This window comes from Xiphophorus hellerii, chromosome 13 (assembly GCF_003331165.1).
Source record: "Xiphophorus hellerii strain 12219 chromosome 13, Xiphophorus_hellerii-4.1, whole genome shotgun sequence".
NCBI lineage: Eukaryota > Metazoa > Chordata > Actinopteri > Cyprinodontiformes > Poeciliidae > Xiphophorus > Xiphophorus hellerii.
Window position 1 is genome coordinate 10,342,410 of NC_045684.1, and position 17,142 is coordinate 10,359,551.

The following is a 17,142-nucleotide window of genomic DNA, read 5'->3' on the forward strand; positions in this document are numbered from 1 at the left end:
ATTTGATCAGTTACTCAGTACTTTCTACCAAATACTTTTTTTACTCTTACTTGAGTAATTTCTTTTTAAAGTACTTGAGTAGAACTATGTAGAAGTAGCTACTCTTACTTGGGTGAATGATAAAATGTAGGAAGCAGAGGAGGTCACCGCTCCCCCACTGCTTTCTGCACAGTGACCCCCGCCCACATTCACCTGTGTTGAATCCACCGTACCGTGAAGTCCGCCCGCCCGTCCGGACTGGGTCGCGGTGACGTCTCGGTCCAGAAGGTGGAGGGTTATAAAAGGAAAAACTGCGCTCTTCCTCCCAGATCATAACGGTCTGAGTTTTCACAGACACGCAGCGCCTTTTCTTTCTCCTCCTTCGCGAAGTTTTTTTTTTTATTTGTTTGTTTTTCTCGACTTTTCTCCAGAGATGAACAGAATTGCTTTTGTCTTCGTCGTCGGACTCGCCTTTGCAGTCGGTAAGGAGCGGCTGATTAATTTGATCAATGAAACGAAGATAACGGTGTTTCATCTGTCAGAGTTCATGCAGAAACGACAATTTATCAACTTTTCCCCGCTGCTATTTACTACTTATTATTACAATTTGTACCATAATTCGCCCCCAGGACAAGTTTGGAGGTTTTAAATTAGAATTTACGCGTTTTTAGTAAATGAGGTCACATCTTATATCATTTACCTTTATGCAAAAATACCACATTTTTTTCGTCTTCTTTTGTTTTCACATAAAATGTGTTTCAAATTTAGTCGGGTTGGTTTTGTTTAGAGTCCAAAAGTCTTTTTTTTTTTGGCTTCAGTTTTGCAGGCTGGGTGTGTTCAGCTGATGACTCAGAAATAAATAAGATCTGATCATAAAAAAAAAAGATACTTTAATCCAATCATGAATAAAACACCGTTAAGGATCACGTTTGGGTGTGGTCGTTTGACACGGAAGGTATTTTTTAAAAGATTAATTGGATTTTGGTAACTGTAAGTAATTTTTTTTTAGCATTAATTTATTTAGATGTTGCAAATAAAACGATTCTGTTGGATTTTGCAAAGATTACATGGTTTTCATAAAGTCCTTTAAGGTTTTTAAAAACAAAAAACTGGCCACTTTATGAGGATTAACTAGCTAAGACGCAGATCCAACAAATTGTCAACTCTGGTTTATTTTGACCAGATAATTTAATTTAGTTGCATCAGGAAGTTCTTAGAACTGGTCTCTGTTGACGCCATTGGAGAACAGATGAACTCATTTCATGCCCAACACTGGAGGAGATTTTGATACGTCGTCCTGCTGAAAGCAGACTTCACCCGAAGGGCAATAAATGAATGCAAGATTTCTCAGACAGGCTGTGCCAAGTAAAAATCTCCCACGTCATTATTTGGCCACATCTGCTGGCTTGAACCAGTGACCAAAACTATGATGCATTCATGCTTCTGGTTGTTTACACCAAATTCTGGTCCAACTGTCTTAAAAAACACGACTCATCAGACCAGGCAACGTTTTCCTAACCCTTTATTGGCCGGTTTGAAGAGGCTGTAAGGTGACAGGAGAGGCACAAGGTGTGGCCTTTTCCTGTTTTAGCCCATCTGTTTTAAAGTTCAATGGCTATTTTATCCATTATGACTATTTTTATGTGGTTTTGTGTGAAATTTTTGTAGCTTCTTAAATTTCCAGGTCATCCCATTTGGCACCAACAATCAATTTATGTTCAGAGTCAATTAAATATCCTTTCCTATTGGCCTTCGGCCGTTTTAGCCCCCACCCCCTGCTGTTTTTGACCATTTTCTGTAGTTTTGTGTGAAAGTCCTTGTCAATAATTGGTTTCCTAGATCAGACCAACCCATCTGGCACCAACAATCATTTCATGTTCAAAGTCACTTAAATATCCTTTCCTATTGGTCTTGTGTTTTAGCCCATTTTCTCCAAAGTTCAATGGCTATTTTCTTTATTTCTGATCATTTTTTTGAGGTTTTGTGTGAAAATTCTTGTAGTTTCTTAAATTCTCAGATCAGACCATTTGGCACCATCAATCATTTCATGTTCAAAGTCATGTATATATTCTTTCTTCCCCGTATATTCGGTGCAGACATCAAGTTAGCTGCTGCCATATGATTCTCTGAGCTGCTGTTTGTACGATCAACTATGAGGTGTACCTAATAAAGTTTCCATTTAAATTATGGTAAATTGTGTCATCTGTGGTTGCAATTGCCTGAGGACTGAAACCGTTGCACTCCAGGTGATTTTATTTCAGATTTTATTTCGGTTGACAGGGAGATAAACAACAACACCAACAGGGAGGGGTGGGGTGTGTTTTCAGTTATTTTTCTTGCATCATAATGAATAAGCTGGAGTCTTGAGGTTTGATTTTGAATATCAAGAAATGGCTTAAAATTACTCTGAGCAGACAGTTCAGAATAAGCACATCTGTCTAATTTTACTTCTGGGAAAAACTTGTTTTGTTGGTGGAAGTTTCAGTGACTTTATGGGGCATTTTTGCAATTCGAACTGGGTTAATTTTTTATGTAGTCTGCTTGAAACATCTTATTTAACTTACCAAAAATGTGTCAAATATAGTGGTGCTGTTATTTAATGATAAAAGATGAATAGCTGTTGCAGGAAAAGGTAAAAGAAGCTTGTTGTTGGTCCATGTTTTCTGAATGGGTAACATCATGTTGCAATAATAAATACGTTTTGAATTGTTATTGTGGCTAACTGAAAAATTCCTCATTTCAAGTGTAACTGTTGTACAAATCAATGTTCAGTCTCCTTTTGAGCTAGTTTTAAATCTTTAGATTTCTTTCTTTCTTTTTTTTTGTTACAATTTTGGCACTAGGAAGTTGTTGATTTATTAGGCTAATGCTAACATCACCTGTTAATTTTATGTTTTATTACAACTCCAATATATCAGATTACTCTATTGGTGTATTTTATTTACAAAGCATACATACGTAATCCTTATGTTTGTCTCAGGTCCAGTAGGTTGACATTCAGGTTCACTGTATTTATTCTAATAAAAGAGAACATCAAGTTTGTGGTTAACTTTAGTCCAGCAGCTTCTGCCCTATACATTAAGTAAAATATAATAAATAACTTTAAACAAAATACAAATCAATAGCTCCCAATGAGCAGTTAGCAGCAGTTAGCATTTTTAAAATTAAACCTAGCTAAAATGGACAACATTAACACTTAAACATATACAAAACATAGCAAGATTACTCATAAAACACTTTATATTATTAAATTTGTCTAAAATATATGTTAAAATATAAGATTAGTAAAGAAAACACAGAGCTAATTCTAACAGTTACTAACGGCAACAGAAAACGGGGGAGGAGCTGTGTGTTACTGGTTGCTATGGTAACCACAGTCAAGAGCAACATAATAGAACTTAAAACACCAATAAATGTCTGGAGAAACAATTTGTTGATTTAACAAAAATAAATAAACAAATTTTTGATAAACTTCTCATTTATAATAAAACCCTGTTACACATAAACATAGTACAGAATAAATTACATAAAAATATATTTTTAAACCAAATGCTAATGAAAAGTCCAATCCAAACTTCAGTTTGAATCATCTACTGGGTAACTGTAGCTTTGTAGCATTAATTTAATGAATAATAAAGAAAGCTCCTCCATGGGCTGCCACCTTATCGTGGTGGAGGGGTTTGAGTGTCCCAATGATCCTAGGAGCTATGCTGTCTGGGGCTTCATGCCCCTGGTAGGGTCACCCAAGGCAGACAGGTCCTAGGTGAGGGACCAGACAAAGAGCAGCCCAAAGACCCCAATGATGAAGGAAAACTTTGGACTTGGTGTTCCCTCGCCCGGACGCGGGTCACCGGGGCCCCACTCTGGAGCCAGGCCTGGAGGGGGGGCACGATGGCGAGCGTCTGGTGGCCGGGCTTTTACCCATGGAGCCCGGCCGGGCTCAGCCCGAAGAGGAAACATGGGCCCCCCCTCCCATGGGCCCACCACCCGTGGGAGGGGCCAAAGGGGTCGGGTGCAGTGTGGGATGGGTGGCAGCAGAGGGAGGGGACCCTGGCGGTCCGATCCTCGGTTGCAGAAACTGGCTCTTGGGACGTGGAATGTCACCTCTCTGGTGGGGAAGGAGCCGGAGCTAGTGCGTGAGGTCGAGAGGTTCCGGCTAGAAATAGTCGGTCTCACCTCGACGCACGGCTCTGGTTCTGGAACCAGTCTCCTTGAGAGGGGCTGGACATACTTCCACTCTGGAGTTGCCCAAGGTGAGAGGCGTCGGGCAGGAGTGGGCATACTTGTTGCTCCCCATCTCGGCGCCTGTACGTTGGGGTTTACCCCGGTGAACGAGAGGGTAGCATCCCTCCGCCTACGGGTGGGGGGACGGGTTCTGACTGTCGTTTGTGCTTACGGGCCGAACGACAGTTCAGATTACCCACCCTTTTTGGAGTCCTTAGAGGGGGTACTGGAGAGTGCTCCTCCTGGGGACTCCCTTGTTCTGCTGGGGGACTTCAACGCTCACGTGGGCAATGACAGTGAGACCTGGAGGGGCGTGGTTGGGAGGAACGGCCCGCCCGACCTGAACTCGAGCGGTGTTCTGTTGCTGGACTTCTGTGCTCGCCATGGATTGTCCATAACGAACACCATGTTCAAGCATAAGGGTGTCCATATGTGCACTTGGCACCAGGACACCCTAGGCCGCAGTTCGATGATCGACTTTGTCATCGTTTCATCGGATCTGCGGCCGTATGTCTTGGACACTCGGGTGAAGAGAGGTGCGGAGCTGTCCACTGACCACTACCTGGTGGTGAGTTGGCTCCGGTGGTGGGGGCGAAAGCCGGTCAGACCTGGCAGGCCCAAACGTGTTGTGAGGGTCTGCTGGGAACGTCTGGCGGAATCCCCTGTGAGACGGAGCTTTAACTCCCATCTCCGGCAAAACTTCGAACACGTCCCGGGGGAGGTGGGGGACATGGAGTCTGAGTGGACCGTGTTCCGTGCCTCCATTGTCGAGGCGGCCGATCGGAGCTGTGGCCGCAAGGTTGTCGGTGCCTGTCGCGGCGGCAACCCTCGAACCCGCTGGTGGACACCTTCGGTGAGGGATGCCGTCAGGCTGAAGAAGGAGTCCTATCGGGCCTTTTTGGCCTGTGGGACTCCGGAAGCAGCTGATGGGTACCGGCGGGCGAAGCGGCATGCGGCTCGGGCGGTTGCTGAGGCAAAAACCCGGGCGTGGGAGGAGTTTGGAGAGGCCATGGAGAAAGACTTCCGTACGGCTTCGAGGCGATTCTGGTCCACCATCCGGCGTCTCAGGGGGGGGAAGCGGTGCAGCACCAACACTGTTTATAGTGGGGATGGTGTGCTGCTGACCTCTACTCGGGACGTTGTGGGCCGGTGGGCAGAGTACTTCGAAGACCTCCTCAATCCCACCAACATGCCTTCCACTGAGGAAGCGGAGCCTGGGGACTCTGGGTTAGGCTCTCCAATCTCTGGGGACGAGGTCGCCGAGGTGGTTAAAAAGCTCCTCGGTGGCAGGGCCCCGGGGGTGGATGAGATCCGCCCGGAGTTTCTTAAGGCTCTGGATGTTGTAGGGTTGTGTTGGTTGACGCGACTCTGCAATGTCGCATGGACATCGGGGGCAGTTCCCCTGGATTGGCAGACTGGGGTGGTGGTCCCCCTGTTCAAAAAGGGGGACCGGAGGGTGTGCTCCAATTATAGAGGGGTCACACTCTTAAGCCTCCCTGGCAAGGTCTATTCAGGGGTCCTGGAGAGGAGGGTCCGTCGGATAGTCGAACCTCGGATTCAGGAAGAGCAGTGTGGTTTTCGTCCTGGTCGTGGAACGCTGGACCAGCTCTACACCCTCGGCAGGGTCCTGGAGGGTGCATGGGAGTTCGCCCAACCAGTCTACATGTGTTTTGTGGACCTGGAGAAGGCGTTCGACCGTGTCCCTCGGGGAGCCCTGTGGGGGGTTCTCCGGGAGTATGGGGTACCGGGCCCTTTGATACGGGCTGTCAGGTCCCTGTATGACCGGTGTCAGAGTCTGGTCCGCATTGCCGGCAGTAAGTCGGGCTCGTTTCCGGTGAGAGTTGGACTCCGCCAGGGCTGCCCTTTGTCACCGATTCTGTTCATCACTTTCATGGACAGAATTTCTAGGCGCAGCCAAGGTGTTGAGGGGATCCGATTTGGTGGCCTTAGGATCTCATCTCTGCTTTTTGCAGACGATGTGGTCCTTTTGGCTTCATCAGATCGTGATCTGCAGCTCTCGCTGGAGCGGTTCGCAGCCGAGTGTGACGCGGCCGGGATGAGGATCAGTGCCTCCAAATCCGAGGCCATGGTCTTGAGCCGGAAAAGGGTAGAGTGCCTTCTCCGGGTCAGGGGGGGTGTCCTGCCCCAAGTGGAGGAGTTTAAGTATCTCGGGATCTTGTTCACGAATGGGGGAAGAAGGGAGCGGGAGATCGACAGGCGGATTGGCGCAGCGTCTGCTGTCAAGCGGGCGCTGTACCGGTCCGTCGTGGTGAAGAGAGAGCTGAGCCAAAAAGCGAAGCTCTCGATTTACCGGTCGATCTACGTTCCCACCCTCATCTATGGTCATGAGCTTTGGGTCATGACCGAAAGAACGAGATCGCGGATACAAGCGGCCGAAATGGGTTTTCTCCGTAGGGTGGCTGGGCTCTCCCTTAGAGATAGGGTGAGAAGCTCAGTCATCCGGGAGGGACTCAGAGTAGAGCCGCTGCTCCTTCACATCGAGAGGAGCCAGTTGAGGTGGCTCGGGCATCTGGTCAGGATGCCTCCTAGACGCCTCCCTGGTGAGGTGTTCCGGGCACGTCCCACCGGGAGGAGGCCCCGGGGAAGACCCAGGACACGCTGGAGGGACTATGTCTCTCGGCTGGCCTGGGAACGCCTCGGGATTCCCCCGGAGGAGCTAGAAGAAGTGGCTGGGGAGAGGGAAGTCTGGGCCTCCCTTCTGAAGCTGCTACCCCCGCGACCCGACCTCGGATAAGCGGAAGAAGATGGATGGATGGATGGATAAAGAAATCACTTCTGGACATATTTGCTATGCTAAAGCTAACAGGTTGTTTATTTTGTAGGCTAAAGCTAATGTTGCTTGCTAACAACATTAGCTTTATGTGGTTTTCATGTTCTGGAAACCAATAAATCAGTCAGTAATTACTCATTCTATTAAAAAAAACAGATTCAATGGTGTGAGTAATTGTAGTTGAATGACACATTTGCTAAGCTAAAGCTAGCATTTTTTTTATTGTGTAGGCTAAAGCTAATGTAGCTTGTTAATACATTTGCTAATTTCAATGTCTGGAGTCCAATAAATCAGTCAGATTATTGTTTTTTATTTCCAAAGCAAAATATAAACATACATAAACACAGTACACAATAAAGTAAATAAGAAATATTTTATAATCAAATGCTAACTTCAGTTTGTGTAATCAGTGAAGAGTCAGTTTAACCTTTATATGTTTCTTTAAAGATCCAATGTGAGTAACTGACTGATGAAACACGGAGCTCAGGTTTTTCTGCAGCCTGTGTTCTGCTGGATTCACTTTAATGCTGTTATTGCAGATCAGGGTGAGGCATCGGGTTTGAGGTTCGGTGCAGGTTTTTTTCCACACTCTTTAAAATCAGTGAATCATGTCTCAGCTTGCCTGAAAAATTCCTCAACTTGTAAAAGTTGTTTTCTCAAATTCCCTAAACGCAGAGGAGCTTCAAATATACCATTTGTCCTGCATCCGTTGTGTCCCGGTTTTGTTCCTGGGATTCCTTCCACCATCTTGACTCGTTCTCATATTTCACACCGTCAGAGGGCACTGACCTCACTCTCGCATTGCTGAGCCTAAATATGTTACTTTGTGACAGAAGATTGAGTCACAAATGGCGAAAATGACATGAGAATTGATGAGGAGGTCAGGTTTAGGGAAGTGGATGGTTTTAGCCATGTTGGCTAAACAATGTCACAGGCTACTGGGAGGTTTCCCCAAACAACGACTGCCAGAAAAATAAGCACAAAGTTTCACCTCCGGGTAACTTTTAGGTTGTTATGTCACGACTTTTCCAGAGAGGGAATAAGAAAACAAGGTGGCTGTTGATTTAGTAGCTCTTCTGAGGAAGCCTTGGTTGTACTTTATGTCTAGTTACTTAAAAACAGTTTAGTTTGTTGCTGCTTTATTGTGTTTGTACTTTAGTTTCTACTGCAAATCTCTTAATTCACTTGAAGTAAGTCAAAAGTTACTCATAAGCAACATTTCTGAAAAATATGAGTTTGTTTTAAGTACATAATCCCTTAATATTGATTAATCCCTTAATATGGATTGATTTAAAAACTTCTAGTTCCGCTGGTAGATTCTTTAATTTAATGGAAAAAATGTCTTATTATAAGTGTAATAAACTCCCAGTGGAGCTATTACCTTGTTTGGATCAATATTAATGAATTATTTAACTAAAACAAGCTACTATATGTTGCAGAAATGTTACTTGTAAATAAACAAAACAAAAGAAACGACAAATGAAATGAATTATTTAGTCTCTGTGTACAAAATTAACCTTCAAAAAATATCCAGTTGAGACCAAAACACCAAACTGAAAATTTTTATCCACAAGTTTTTGTTAGAAAGAGAAAACAATAATGAGTAAATTTTAATTTATCGTGCTACTAATAGATTTATTTCTTATTGTGACAGGTTTAGGTGTACAAAATATTTGCACTAGAAACTAGATTAAAGTACTTGGTCAGATTTTGTGTTTTTGCAGTGTGGTTGTAGTGCAGTTTATAGTTTTCTATTATAAAACATCTCAGTTTTAACTTTTAGCATGAAATATATTCTGTACAGATAATCTATTAGCAAACTAATTTAACAAATATTCAAACAAATCTGTCAGATTATGAGGATATTTAATTTCTGTTCAGTGAAGCCCACAGATTTAAAACTGGCTGATATTTGAAACTAATTATATTTTCATTAACATTAACAAAATAAAGTACAAAAACCCCTTAGCATGATCCTGCCACTACCGTGTTTGGTAAACATTTCTCCAAAGATGTTTCAGGAAAAGCTTTTGTCTTAAATTTTCATCAATTTTAGAAAAACTTCTTTTTAAAAAAAATAGATTTCTAATCTTCAATAATTATTTAATCAAATAAGAAAACAAAATATTTAATCAGCACCAATGCAGATTAAATTACCTCTGTTTGTTTTTTTTAATTGCAATGTACACATAATTATTTCCTCTCCAAAGAAGCTTTGGAAACGATGTTTGCTTAACATTTCACGTGATGATCTTGTTTACCCACTGACTGGACCTAAAATGTTTCCACAGTCTGACTCATGCAGCGCCTCTCCGTCTCCTCACAGCTCATTCTCAGAGTCAAACTTTACTGGATTATTTTGGATGTTGGGATCCAATCCCTCTGGGCTTCATCTGAACACAGAAACAAATATGTTGACACCCAAAACAGCGCCTGTTTCAACAGGAAGCAAACCGTTTCAGTGTTTGCAACACCAAAGCCCTCAGGTTTAACAGATGCATTATTGTTTTTCAAGGTGCCTAAAAGCAGCCAAAATTATTCACTTTTGGTTTGATCATGACTTAAACTGGTCATTTAGTTTCTTCTTTATTTTATTGTAATTAATTTAACTGTATCTGCTTTTATTTTGGCTGTCTTTTATGTTTTTTTTCTCTGAAGAGTTCATTTTAGTTTTGTAGCTTGCAGTTCTGTTGACTGAACACCAGGGGGAAGCATAACACCAAGAACTCATTGGTGCCACACCTTTTATCAGAAGCAGAAATGGTTTTTATTTAGACTTCTCTCCACATACAAAAAGAAAGTACACCCTTTGTTAATGTTGGGTGTAATTATATAAATCTGATCTTTATTGGGTTCTGAAATTATTCTAATCCAAGTTTAAGTTTTCAAAACTACACAAAAGTTTCAACTTTGTCATCATTTATTAAATCAGTGGTTCCCAAAGATTTTCTGGGCCCCCCTATGGATTACAATAAAATCACCCCAAAAAGAAAACAAAATCAACTGGGCTCACACATCGTTCAACCAGACATAAACCGACACACATATTTTGTTTTCAAACTCCATTAAAGTTTATTTCACACTTCAGGTTGCAACAAAACAAACTACAAACCATCTTTACAGTGAAACACTTTTGTGTAACTGGTTTTTTTTTTCATTCATCCGTACCGCTTCCCGCGCCCCCCCCTGCAATGGCACTGCGACCCCCCTAGGGGGCGCGCCCCACACTTTGGGAACCACTGTATTAAATAAGCATGAAGCCATAATGGAGGGCCTTTCAGTGGATAAACTAAGTTCACCCAGGTAACATTTCTAAGTCCTGCTTGACAACTGATGACTTCACCTCGATGGTGTTACAAAATAAATTATCTACAAATGGAAAATGTTTAATTCTTCCTAATGCAAAAAATGACAATTAAAAACTTTTATATATGATTTATGTATAAAGTGTTTCCTTACACACATAAATAAAAACAACAGGTCATAATGACGAGGCTTTTAAAGACTGATTAAAATGGAAATGGGCCGAGCGTCCAGCCTTGGGGAATCCCGCAGCTTAGCGAATTGTTCGTGGAAGAACTTATTGTTATTTACAGAGAAACTAACAGGAAATGGTAGAAGAACCGGCCCAATCCAGTAACACCAACCAGGCCTCTAAACTTATTTACTTTACTTCTGTAGCTGTTTATGTGGTTGTCATGCTCGCAATTTAATATTTCTGAGTATTTAAACATTTATTTGTTGTTTTATATGATAGAAAAAAACAGATCAAGACAAACTGATTCCTGCTTTATAGTGTTTGTAGCCAATTCACATCATCCGTCATTAGAAACACCTTTAAAAGTTCATCTTAATTGAAGAGTTTAATCAGTACATAAATACAAAACAATGTATTTAAAACCACCGAATCAAAAACAGTTAAAAATTAATACAGTTTTAGTTCATCTTCATTTTAAAGTCAGTTCTGGTGGAAGTGAGTTTTCAAAGCTTACAACTCTTAACAGAATAAAAATTAAAACATTTTCTGTTTAGTTTATAAGTAAAGTTTTAATGCAAATAAAGTTAAGAATGGCTTTTCATTGAACAGTGTAAAGTTAATGAAGACGGTTTAATTCTCAGGAATTAGGAGTATCATATGATTATTTATATTATTTAGCTTAAAATAAAATAAAATGAGTCGGTTTGTTTTGTTTGGATATTTAAAAAAAAAAAAAAAGGTTTAAATGTTTTTATACAAAACAACAACAACAAAAAACTTGCCCAGCCCATTTTCTAATTTAAGAAGTTTTGTTATTTAAGGAATGTCTCTTCCTGTTTCAAGGTTCTGGAAATGACGTCTTAACTTTCCAGTAAAATCTAAAATTAATCTCATTTTCTTAACATTAAAACACTGTGGAGGATTTTAAAGGGTAGATAAAACAGACGGGATGATTTCAGGCTTTCACATCCATAAAGTTGAAAAGTTTCTGTAAAAATGTTGCTATATTTGTTTCTGCTTAAATGTAAACGGGTGAAGAAAAACTACAGGTAGGGAGAAAAGTATCTCAAGTAAGAGCAGCACTACAACATATTTTTACTCAAGTAAAAGGAAAAGGAAATTACTCAAGTAAGAGTAAGAAAGTATTTGGTATAAAGTCTATTCAAGTAACTGAACAAATTATCATTTAATAATTACATCATCAGACGAAACCAAAATATAAAGTTAAGGAGAAATTTGGGTGTTTTAAAGATCAAAATGACAATAATTCATATAAGTAACAAAATTAGGCAAAAATAAATAGTTTTCAAAGCTGAGAGTAAATTTAATAAAAAACAAACTAAACTTTAACAGAAACTGCAGGTTTGTGTCTGTTTATGGTGATTTTTTGGTTAAAACATGTTTGTTTTTCATTCAGTGGGTAAATTCAGAAATTTTACTCAAGTAAGAGTAAAAATACTCATAAAAGTAATTTTAAAAAAAAGTAAATGTAACAAACTGAGAAAATCCTCTGATCATCTGGTGAGAAACAAACAATGAATTTCCGCCTCGGGGAAACTATGTGCCTGGTTTTCAAAGAAACGTCTCGGGGAACAAAGCTCGCTTTGCGTCAGAGCGTGTTTGGACCCGGCCCGAGACACGAAGGCGTGCCGGAGCGGGTCCGACCGGATCCAGAGACTGTAGAGGAAGGAGAGGCATGCGGCTCGTCCGGCTGCATTGCTGAGGGCTGAGGTCCTGCTGGGCACCGGGGCGGGTCCAGCAACCCGAAAGCACCTGACACTGTTTTCATCTCACTGCTCAGAAAATAACAAACATATAAAGAAAATTACATTATTTTTGTTTTCTTGTGTTTCACCTACATTAGAGCGAATGTAGACTCATTCATAAACTTGAACTTGGTTGCAAAAGCTTTAAATTCACTTCTTTACTTTTCATCGCATTAAATCAACTAATCAGTTTCTGGATAGTTTGGACTTTAGTTAAAATAACTAAATGTTTCAGTGACTGCAAAACAAGATTAAGTCATAAATATTGTCAATATTTTATATTTGTTTATTCACACCACAGATGTCTCAGTGAATGTTTTATTTTTATTTATTTTATTATTTTTTAAAAATATATTCTATGGACTACTTTTTGTCTCGAAAAACAGATTTTCTGAAATCATACAAACATTACTAAAAAGATAATCCCATCAATAAGACTTTAAAATGCAAAGCTAAATATATTTAGCAATATATATATATAATATATATCTGTATATATACAGATATATACTATCTGTATATATATTTGTATATAATGTATATAATATTGTATATTATACTTGTGATTGTTCTGTTTTCTTTAATCTATTTAATTTTCTTTTTGTGCTCTGGTGCCAGTCTCACTCTCTTTGTTCAAAGACAATAGAATAAGTTTAAGTCTAAAAATCGAATAAACGGATATTATTTACACGCTCCAGAAATAAATCATCAGCAGCAAAAAGATAAAATAAGTCGTCCAGTTGGACCAAAATACTCGGGTTACATGAGAATGAAAATACAAACATGGTGGCAGCATCATGCTGTGGGATCCTTTCATTTAGCAGACAGGGAAGCTAAAAGAAAGAAAAACAAAAACTCAGACACAATGGAATGGTTTAGATTCATGGCCTAGTCAAAGTCCAATTTTGTACTGCTAAATTCAACTTGAAATTTGATGTTCATCTGCCTCCCACCCAATCTGAGCTGGAGATATTATGCAAAGACGACTTCCCGTTTCTAAATGTGACATTTCCTCCAATAAAGGTGATTCAACAAAAATATTGACTCACCACACTTTTCAGATTTTTATTTTTAAAAATCCTTAATTTAAGCTCCACTTGTTACTTATTTAGACTCAAAAGCATGCAGAGATAATACAACACTAATTATAACAGTACCTTTAAAGTAAAAAGTGTTTTTAGCTGTGAGTTTCTAAATTCGTACAATTTCCTCCAATCGTACGAATCCATCACATTCGTCTTGTGATGGATTCGTACGATTGGAGGAAATCAAAGTTTTATTACATAAGAACATTTTCTACATTTAAAGCGACATTACGAGGAGAAGCAGGAACTGAACGCAGTGACTGACAAAAGCCTGGGTGCAGCTAAAACCGGCGCAGCGAGCGATGAATCACGATCCTTCACAGAAACACGGGTGTACTTCAACTTTCATATGCAAGTACATTAACTATCAAGTACTTTAACTATCAAGTACTTTAACCGTCAAGAAGTACAAAGCAACTTAATTAGTTTTAGTTTACTTCATAAGCAAATGTTTATTTGTTTTAAAGATCTGATAGATGACATGCACTGCTGTGGAAAAACCCACAACAATAATAAAAACATTTGCTGCTTAAATTTAGAGGCACAAGCAGCACTGCAAAAACACAAAATCTAATTTTAAGTGCAAATTCATAAGTACACTTGAAAAACGACACAATTAACTTACTAGTAACTTTTCAGTAATGTATAGGAGCTTGTTTTAATTAAATAACTACTTAATATTGATTAAAAATGCCTAATTCAACTGGTGGATTATTTAAATTGTAACAAGATTTTCCCCATTTTTAAAAAAAAAAAGAAAATCTCCAAAAACACAAAACTTAGTACACCTGAAATAAGACAAAAGTAACTTTTCAGCAAGATATAGCAGCTTGTTTTAAATAAATAATTCCTTAATATTGATGAAAAAGTTCTAGCTCCATTGGCGCCGTTACCTAGCAACGCCAGTCAAACCCAGCCCGTTACCTAGCAACCGTGTCCTAGTCCCACTGGCAGATTATTTTAATAAAAACATGAGGAAAATGTCTTGTTTTAAGTTAATTTATCTGCCAGGGGATAGTATTTTCTTTAAATCAATAGTTTTTTTTATTGATTTACTTTACTTATTTTCTTTATTTATTTACTTTAAAAGGCTCCCATTTGTTGTGGAAAAGTTACTTGTAAGTTGGTTTGGTCTTATTTGAAGTGTATTAAGAGATTTAAACTCAAAACTAGACCAAAATACTTGGTCAGATTACAGTGAGATGAGATAAAACAAGTATTATAACAGAAATTATAGTATTTTAAAGGAAAACATCTGCCAACTTCTGAAAATGTAAAGGAAAAATGATCAAAGTATTGATCTTTACATCTTGCATGGGGGGAATCGGGTTTTCTGATCAATAGTTCTGCTTGTATTTCAATTGATTTGACTGTTTCCACACATTTCCTGTGACTGATTAGTTAGTTTCTAAATGTTCTTATGAATTAATGTGTTCATGGTCATTTGTCTTGTGATGGATTGGAAATCTGATTAATTAATGAATCATTTCTGTTTGTTTAACCTAAAATAAACCAAAGGATGCACGACTCTGGTTTTACTCTCAGATATTGTTTATTTCCTCTAGGTTGTTTTCACTTGGGTGGTTTGTTGTTTATTTGTCTTCCACTTTTTCAGTATCGTCACTTTTTTTTGCTGGTTAAAGAACTGAAGCAAAAATAAGGGAAAAATCAGCAAAGTTAAATAAAAAAGGTTTCCAGAAAGGTTGAATAATTATCGATTATGACTAATTTAAAAGATGGAAAAAAAAGTAAAATATATTAAAATTAGGGTTGACTTTTAAAAAAAGCTCTTGAACTCAGGAGTTTTAAAATCTACATTTTAAATAAATTATTCCAACAGTTTGTCGTTTTTAAATTTTATATACATAAGGGAAAAAAGAAAAAAAATACACACAATGCTAAAAAACAAAAACAGAAATAAACAATATTTAAATTCCTGCTTTTGGTAAGAACACAAAATGTAAACATAAAAAAAGTGTCTTTGTAAGCAAAAACTTATTTCTTCACTTTGTTATACATAAAGCATAATAAAAAAGCAAAATATTTCTTTTATACTTTTCTAAAATATCTGATTAAATTCTCCACATTTTAAGGCCCAAACTTTCTGTGACGACATTAAAACACAAAACATGAAGAAAACATTTCAGTTTCTTACAGTTTTCAGTCACATTTTTGCCCCAAAGCTTAAGCTGCTACATTCTTCACAAAATAAACTTTTTAAGTGACAGTCGCACTAAAAAAACATCTTTTTGTCTCATCAGTGGTATGAAGTTGGACCGGATTTCATATCTACGTGTTTTCCTTGAAGGCCTCGTCAAGTTTCCAAGAAGTGCAGCACTTACTTATCCTTCAATCGGGTCCAAGTTTAACTCCTTTCGTTTTGTTTTTTACAACTCATTTATTGTTTTCTCCAGAAGTAGTTCCCTGTGTCGTATTTTACCACAAAAATATAAAAAATGAATAATTTAATTAACAGTTTCCAATAATCAAAGGTTGTTAAAGGTCTATTGTTAGGAAATGATAACTATAAATTTGTTCTCATAATCAAAGTTTAACATTTTAGAAATTTAAAGTCAGTATTTCAAGTACAGCTCAACAGTGTTTACTTCACCATGACTAAATAAAATAAAAAATAAATAAAATCAGGATAGTTTGCGACTGTTTTGGTTTATTTTGTCCATATTTTAATCACAACATTTCCCATCAGCCATTGCTTCATTCATCCATTATGACTGCATTCAGATAAAACATTTCATTTTTTAAAGTGTTTTTTACATTTTTGTCCAGAACTCTGTGATCCATTCTTCACAAAACGTACTTTTAAAAGTGACACTGAAAGTGTTTCACCGCTTCGTCTTGACTGGTATGAAGTTGGACCGGCTTGCGTTCTGTCGGGTTTATTTCAGTTCCTGATCTACACTCTGAAGTTTCCAAGAACCAGAAAGTCTGTAGCTCAGCGAATACATTTTAAAACACTTTAGTTTATAAATCACTAAACAGCTTGGCACCAAAACACATTAAAGATCAGCTTCTATGCAACACAAATCTGGAATGAACTAATCCAGAAACAGCCGAAACACTGATTTCTTTAAATAAATCTAAAATCCTTTTGCGTTTAATTCATAACTTGATGATATATTAATTTGGTTACATTTACACTGCAGGCCTCAATATATTTTTGTATTGATGAAAACGTTTTAGATCCATTGGCAGATTATTTCACGCTGTGTTGAAATTTCTGGGCGACACACTGAACTTTGATACACACTGCAAAAACACAAAAAGTATTTTTAGTCTAGTTTCTAGTGCGAGTATCTTAGTTTTGTCTTATTTCAAGCGTATTAACTTAAAAGTAACTTTTCAACAAGATATAGAGCCTTGTTTTAGGCCAATAATTCCTTAATATTGATGAAAAGTTCTAGTCCCACTGGTGCCGTTACCTAGCAACGCCAGCGAAGCTCAAACCGTCACCTAGCAACCCAGTTCTAATTCCATTGGCAGATTATTTCACTAGAAACATGGGAAAATGTCTTGTTATAAGTTTATTTATCTGCCAGTGGTACTAATATTTTTCCATCAATATTAAGGAATTGTTTTCTATCTTGCTTGAAAGTTACTTCTAAGTTATTTTATCTTGTTTAAAGTTTGCTAAGATATTTGCACAAGCAATTAGACTAAAAGTATTTGGTAAGATTTTGTGTTTTTCGCTTTGTGCTTATTTGACTAAATCATTTCAGCCAAATAAATGTGGAACTCTGAAACTTGAGCTTGGGTTATTTTAATAAAAGAAATTGTAGAAATACAGTGAAATTTTAATAT

The 17,142-nt window shown here is 38.5% G+C and overlaps 1 protein-coding gene across 2 annotated transcripts in view; it reads left to right on the forward strand.

Annotated features, from left to right (window-relative positions):
* Positions 1-206: 206 nt before the first annotated feature.
* The window catches only part of LOC116731947 (lymphocyte antigen 6B-like), a 29,771-nt gene continuing 12,835 nt past the window's right edge, over positions 207-17,142 (forward strand). Inside the window, exon 1 of one of the 2 annotated variants that reach the window (XM_032581851.1) lies at positions 207-461. In XM_032581851.1, the coding sequence (XP_032437742.1) occupies positions 413-461 (49 nt within the window). In that variant the 5' untranslated portion in view covers positions 207-412. The remainder of the gene's footprint in view (positions 462-17,142) is intronic. The other variant, XM_032581852.1, reaches the window with a different exon arrangement.